The 5,782-nt window shown below is 46.2% G+C and overlaps 1 protein-coding gene across 2 annotated transcripts; it reads right to left on the bottom strand.

Moving 5' to 3' along the window:
• Positions 1 to 769: 769 nt before the first annotated feature.
• On the bottom strand, positions 770 to 3,391 carry LOC6618765 (translation initiation factor IF-2, mitochondrial). 2 transcript variants are annotated; one of them, XM_002042987.2, is made up of 5 exons: positions 3,081 to 3,391; positions 2,856 to 2,976; positions 2,221 to 2,789; positions 1,748 to 2,167; positions 770 to 1,682 (listed from the first exon to the last, which is right to left on the bottom strand). In XM_002042987.2, exons 1-5 carry the CDS (start codon positions 3,225 to 3,227, stop codon positions 849 to 851), a joined length of 2,091 nt encoding a protein of 696 aa, XP_002043023.1. In that variant the 5' UTR covers positions 3,228 to 3,391; the 3' UTR covers positions 770 to 848. The 2 variants fall into 2 exon arrangements, with proteins under 2 accessions (XP_002043023.1, XP_032578301.1); XM_032722410.1 differs by having other exon boundaries at positions 2,856 to 2,965; positions 3,081 to 3,162.
• Between the last annotated feature and the right edge of the window lie 2,391 nt (positions 3,392 to 5,782).

Genomic DNA, 5,782 nt, shown 5'->3' on the forward strand with positions numbered 1-5,782 from the left:
TTTCGAGTTTTACAAGTAAATCATCGCACACACTATCAAAATAGTGTGTCAAAAAAACACTATCAAAAAAAGTTCCAAGTTTTTTTTGGATCATGGCAGGAAGCTTCTACTTACAAATATGAGTGGTTTAAATACAACGAGATTATCTCAACCACAAGTCATATTTCCGCCAAAAATATTTCTGGCTCGCTGATTTACAATTTTAAGCCGAAAATCCGAATAATGTGTGTGCGGTTATAAAAGTCCTTGAGCATAATTATATAAGCCTGATGTTACAGTTATTTTTACACTCCCTTATCAGCAGTCGGCCAGCGAAAGTCGCCTCCAGTTAGCTAATAAGTCGCAGAAATGAATTATCCACATTTCAAGGCAAACTGGCGACTGGCGATACAGGGAACGCACTTGATATTATAGAAATTCGCAAACATATATGCAGAGGCGCGGGCTTGATATAAAAAGCATCCATTCATGAATATAGGACCAAGTTCTAATTGGCTCCGCGGCGGAAGCCTGCTATCTCTACCAGTCGATATGGGGCTAAGGCCCCGGTTTGGGTGAACTCCAATTAGCATGGCGATGACCCATTTAGAACAGCTTCCGTCTCTGGGACAGGGGCGCTTCTACCGCTGTCGCTCTCGATGCTAGAACGTCTCCCTTATCATTGGCCAGTTCCGCTGCTACTCTATATCGGTATCCTAAACGCCTAAGTATGTGGGTGAAGGGTGGCAGCAACGGCAGCAGTGGGATCAACAGGAAGTCGGATAGTGGATTGTTTTAGATAAACAGTATATAATAGGGAACTATAGATTACAAGACGATAACAAGGCAGATTTGGCAGCGCATACAAACTAGAAACCTGGATCCCAGTCCGTTTGCTGGGCCTCCATTTTCGTGGTGTAGCACTGCAGTATATCGCCGGCCTGAGGCAGCACTTTGGTGTCTCTGAAGCGTAGTCCGCACTCCACGTCCTTCTTGATGGTATCCACTTCATTCTTCAGATGTCGCATTGAATCCAGGGGGCCATCGTAGACAACCTCTCCATCACGCAGCAGGCGGTACTTTTGGGACTTCTTCAGCACTCCCTTCGTGCAACGACAGCCCGCCACGGGAACTTCCTTGCGACCCTCGTTGATAAGGAAGTTTTGCAGGACATTGGCCTCGCCTAGAACCTCCTCCACTTCCACTGGAGGCAACCTGCTGCTCAGTTGCTCCTTAAGATCGTCGATTAGACGGTAGATGATGTTGTAGCTTCGTATGTTCACTTCTTTGGCAGCTTTCAGCTGGGGAGTCTCCACTGCAAAGGCATAGATAATAGCATCGAAAGCCTTGGCCAGCTCAAGATCGCCCTCTGTCACATTTCCCACGCCATAGTGCACGATGTCCAGGCGGCAGCTCTCGTTGCTGTTATAGGTCTCTAGCACATCAAGTATGGCCTCCACAGAGCCATGCACATCGCCCTTGATAATGACACTAACCCGAGGCTTGCCCTCGTTTTCATCCACCTGTTTGACACGCTGGCCACCGCGCATCCGGAAGCGTCCGGCCAGTCTACGGGCTTCTCGCTCAGCTCTATACTTGGCCTGGTGCTCCTCCTCCTTCTTGCGGATTTCATCACTGCTCGACTCGATCTTCTCCTGCTGGGACTCGTGTTCGCGGTACTTCAGCACGGCGTGGGCTTTTTTCTAATCGCAGAGATGGCACTTATTATTGTATTATGAATATAAATGAAATGCTGCACTAAATCTACCTCCGTTTCCACCTCGAGTATGAGATCACCAGCGAGCGGCAGCTCCCGCCAGCCCAGAATCTCCACTGGTGTGCCCGGTGGGGCTTCGCTCAAAGGCTGGCCATTATGATCGAAGAGACCTCGCACCTTGGCGTAAGCTAAGCCACTTAGTAACACAGAACCTTTACGAAGAGTTCCGCGGGAGACGATGGCTGTCGATAGTTTGCCACGACGGGGATCGGTCTTTGATTCCACTACAATTCCCTCAACAAGACCAGTGGGATCTGCTTTAAGTCCCATTAGAGTGGCCTGTGTGCTGACAGCCTCGGCCAGAAGCTGCAGGTTGGTGCCCTTGAGGGCTGAGATCGGAATCACTTGTACATCACCGCCGTGCTCCTCGAGAGCAAGCCCCATTTGCGCTAGCTCTCGTTTACTTTTTTCCTGAAATGAATGGGGTGATATGCGTGCTTTTTAAAAACTTCTTTATAACTTACAATATTAGCCTCTGGCTTATCAATTTTGTTGAGCGCTACGATAATAGGAACTTGAGCTTCCTTCGCCAGCTGGATGACTTCACGTGTCTGCGCCATTACGCCATCTTCTGCGGCCACCACAAGAACAATTATGTCCGTGGCAACAGCTCCACGAGCTCTCATCGCGCTAAAGGCAGCATGTCCTGGTGTATCCAGAAACGTGACACGTTCTCCGTTCTCCAAGGTGACGGTAAAGGCGCCTATGTGCTGGGTAATCCCGCCAGCCTCGCCGGCAGCAACATCAGCACCTCGAAGGGAATCCAGGAGCGTGGTCTTGCCGTGATCCACGTGGCCCATTACTGTCACTACAGGCGGACGGGGCTGCAGGAGCTCTGGAGCAGCTGGCGGTCTGGGTGCCACATCGCGTTCCTTTTGGTCATCTGTGGTTGATTCTTCGGGTGTGGCCACCACCCGTGTTTTGGCACCCAGTTTCTTGGCTATCTCCTGGATGATTTTGAGGTCTGCAAGCTTAAAAGCGGGTTCAATGTTGTCAGCGCCCTTGACATATAGCATGGCCTCCTGAACATCATCTGGAAGATAAATGGTCAAAAGTTCCTTTAATAAATTAAGATATAACCAGTGGATGGAATGTTTACCCAGTGGCCTTTCCAATTCCTTCGCCAATTGGGCCACGGTCATGTGCTTCCAGATGTTTGAGGCGCCTCCGGCCGCCGTTTGCAACTTCTTGGGGGAGTACTCTATAATTCTTGGGGATTTCTAAATCAATTAGTGAGTGTGTCCTCTGGGATCAAGGGGATTATTAAGAGATTCAAGTTTTCCGGCTTACAGTTTGACATTGGCATAGTGGCTTTAAAACCTACCTTCTCCTCTGCTGTTTTCCGGCGTTTCAAATTGACGGCGCTCACATGGAATTCTCTTTGAAACGCCGGTGGCAGTTGCCATTGTGTGACTGCTCTGCTGAAGTGGAGGGTACTACAGAGTCGACTTAAATTTATGATCCGCAACATTTTTTTATAGATAATATTATATTTTTAATTTAATCTCGCTTATGTTTTAGATGTCGCGTAACTCAGCAGCTGACTGATACCAGGGACTGACAATCCAATCAGCTGTTTTTCAGCGCTGCCATTCATCCTGTTAGCCGCCTAGAGGGCGTGTTAAAATTGATATACAATTCAGAAAGAAGTAAACAAAACTAAAAAAAAAACTAAATTTTTTTTACAAAATATGTGTACTAATACTTAAGAGAGATTATAAGAAACACAGAAAAAATCAGTAATTTAAAATTAAAGTTGTCTTTCCATAAATAAAAATACGTTAAAAACACACACTTAGTTTTTTCATTTTTGACATTTCATTTTCAATCTAACACTATATGAAACTTCGCCGTAATTTCACAGTATTTCCACAGTTGCCACCTTGATTTTAGAACATGCCGGGAGCTGCCATCCTCATATCTGTAAAAGACCAGAGTTGCCATACTGACTATTAAACATTTGTATTCGATAATCACATAATTCCCAATAAGTTCACGAGGTGGCGCTGCTTTAAAATGTCTAATGAAGTGTAAGATGTATGCAAAAGGATTTTATTCCCAAGTTTAAAGTTTTAACATTACAGCGTTCTCTACACCAACTAGTATAAAATTAAAGTATCTGTGCAACTTTTTAAAAAGTAAGTCATATTCTTTACCTAATATAGTACAAAAGTATCAATAATACGAAGGCATAGTGAATAGAATTAACAAATGATATGTTTGGCGTGCATGATTACCATTTCCTTGTTCAAGATCTGATAAGGTATATTTTAAATTATAAAGCCATAACTAAAAATGTTATTTTACCTCTTCTGCTGGAATGATTTATTTAAATCGATGCAAATTCTTTAAATTGCGCTTCTAAGCAGCTGCGTGAGTGTCAATCACTGTCATTTGGGGCTGCAAACTCAAACTGGGCTCAAACTGGGAGGGATGGCATAGGAATGGGGATGGGGTTGGGGATAGGAATAGGGATTCTCGGCTCTCGAGGCTCGAGCCCTTCTCGTGACTGACGTTGAATGCCACTTAATTCGGTTTTGAAGCGAGTTGCATGTCAAAATGATTGCTCTTCTGCAAACAGTGCATCTGTGTTTGAATTATGATGGAGCGCGCAAATATTCCAGATGCAAATATTTGCGCAAAACTACACACACGCATGCATAGTGAGGGGCCAGCACACACACACACGCACACATGCGGCACACAGATACGGGAGTGACTTGAAGTGTTGGCCAGGAGCTACAGCTACAGATACACATGCAGGACGCAGGACTCTCAGTTCGGAACTTTGGACTACTAATGGCAAAGCGTGGCAGCGCCAAGCACTTTTGAAAATGTGTAACCGGCACTGACTGACTTTCGCCAGCTGAGAACTGAGAGCTGAGAACTGAGGACCGAGGACCAAGGACTAAGGACGAAGGGCGAAGGACTCAGGACTCGATCCAGGAATCGTTTGGCCGGAGCCAACATTTGTTGGTGACGGTGGAGCTGCTGCTGTTGCAGACATCCGCTGCCGGAAATACGCTTACAAACTTAACCAGCACGTACAACGCTGCTACAGGGTGTCCTTTCGAGTCCTTCCTGGCAATGGTGCCATATCACCTTCCCACTGCCCCACCATCCCGCCCCACTCTCTGTTTACTTTGCAGCGCAAGAAGACGGCAGCGACGCAAAGAACTCAAACAAAATATAACTGTTGGAAGAAGCTGATGCAACCAGCGGAATGGAGCTGCAGGGCGCGGGGGAAGCGGGCACAGGAAAAGTTTACAATTTATCTAGTAAAATGTAATTAGGATCCTGGGTGCAGGCGACGAGGCACACACCCCATCATTCCCTTCACTTCCAGGATTTAAGTGCGTGCAACTTTCCTGGCCATGAGCTGCTCGGCTTAAAGTTTTGAGCCATGTAGGATTTAAGTCAGGCAGAACGTGCAAAAGAGCTAAAGCAAGATATAAAATCAGGATTGAAATAATCGATTATGTACATATATGTATATGACCGAAGTAAAGAGATCTCTTCGTTTAAGGATATAAATTTAGATTGCTGTACTTTCAGGTGCGGAAAGGTAACCGATAAGCATACATAAGCTTGCTGTTGGCCAAAAATAGTGAGCCACCTTTGGCCAGCTAATCCGTTTCGCATTAAAGCAGCTCCAACCGATGTGTTTGCCCTGGTCGCGTCTTAATTTCGCCACCACACCAGGTAGGCTCACATGTATAGATCCGGTTATTTGCTGAGAAATTGATTTTCGTTAATTTCAGCGAATGTGCGAAAATGGCGTGCTGAAAGCGAGGGTCGCTCGTTCAGTTCTTCCAATCGCTTGAAGCGCGGCAATGGCAACTTTTCGGGCGAACTGCGCATAAGACATGCGCAAGAGCGACTGAGATACAGATACTCACAGATACATATGAAGATACAGCCACAGATACAGATACGGATACACACGCACAAGAGAGCGAAACACCCAGGCACGCACACATTCAAGCCGACGAGGCGGAGCTAAGTAAACAAACATGGCCGAAAATG

The sequence above is a fragment of the Drosophila sechellia genome, chromosome 3R, assembly GCF_004382195.2.
Source record: "Drosophila sechellia strain sech25 chromosome 3R, ASM438219v1, whole genome shotgun sequence".
Lineage (NCBI taxonomy): Eukaryota > Metazoa > Arthropoda > Insecta > Diptera > Drosophilidae > Drosophila > Drosophila sechellia.

Coding starts and splice junctions, on each gene's coding strand:
- LOC6618765 (XM_002042987.2), bottom strand. CDS start 3,227: ATGTTGCGGATCATAAATTTAAGTCGACTCTGTAGTACCCTCCACTTC. Junction 2,977..3,080: donor GGAAAACAGCAGAGGAGAAG/GTAGGTTTTAAA, acceptor TAATTGATTTAG/AAATCCCCAAGAATTATAGA. Junction 2,168..2,220: donor ATAAGCCAGAGGCTAATATT/GTAAGTTATAAA, acceptor CATTCATTTCAG/GAAAAAAGTAAACGAGAGCT.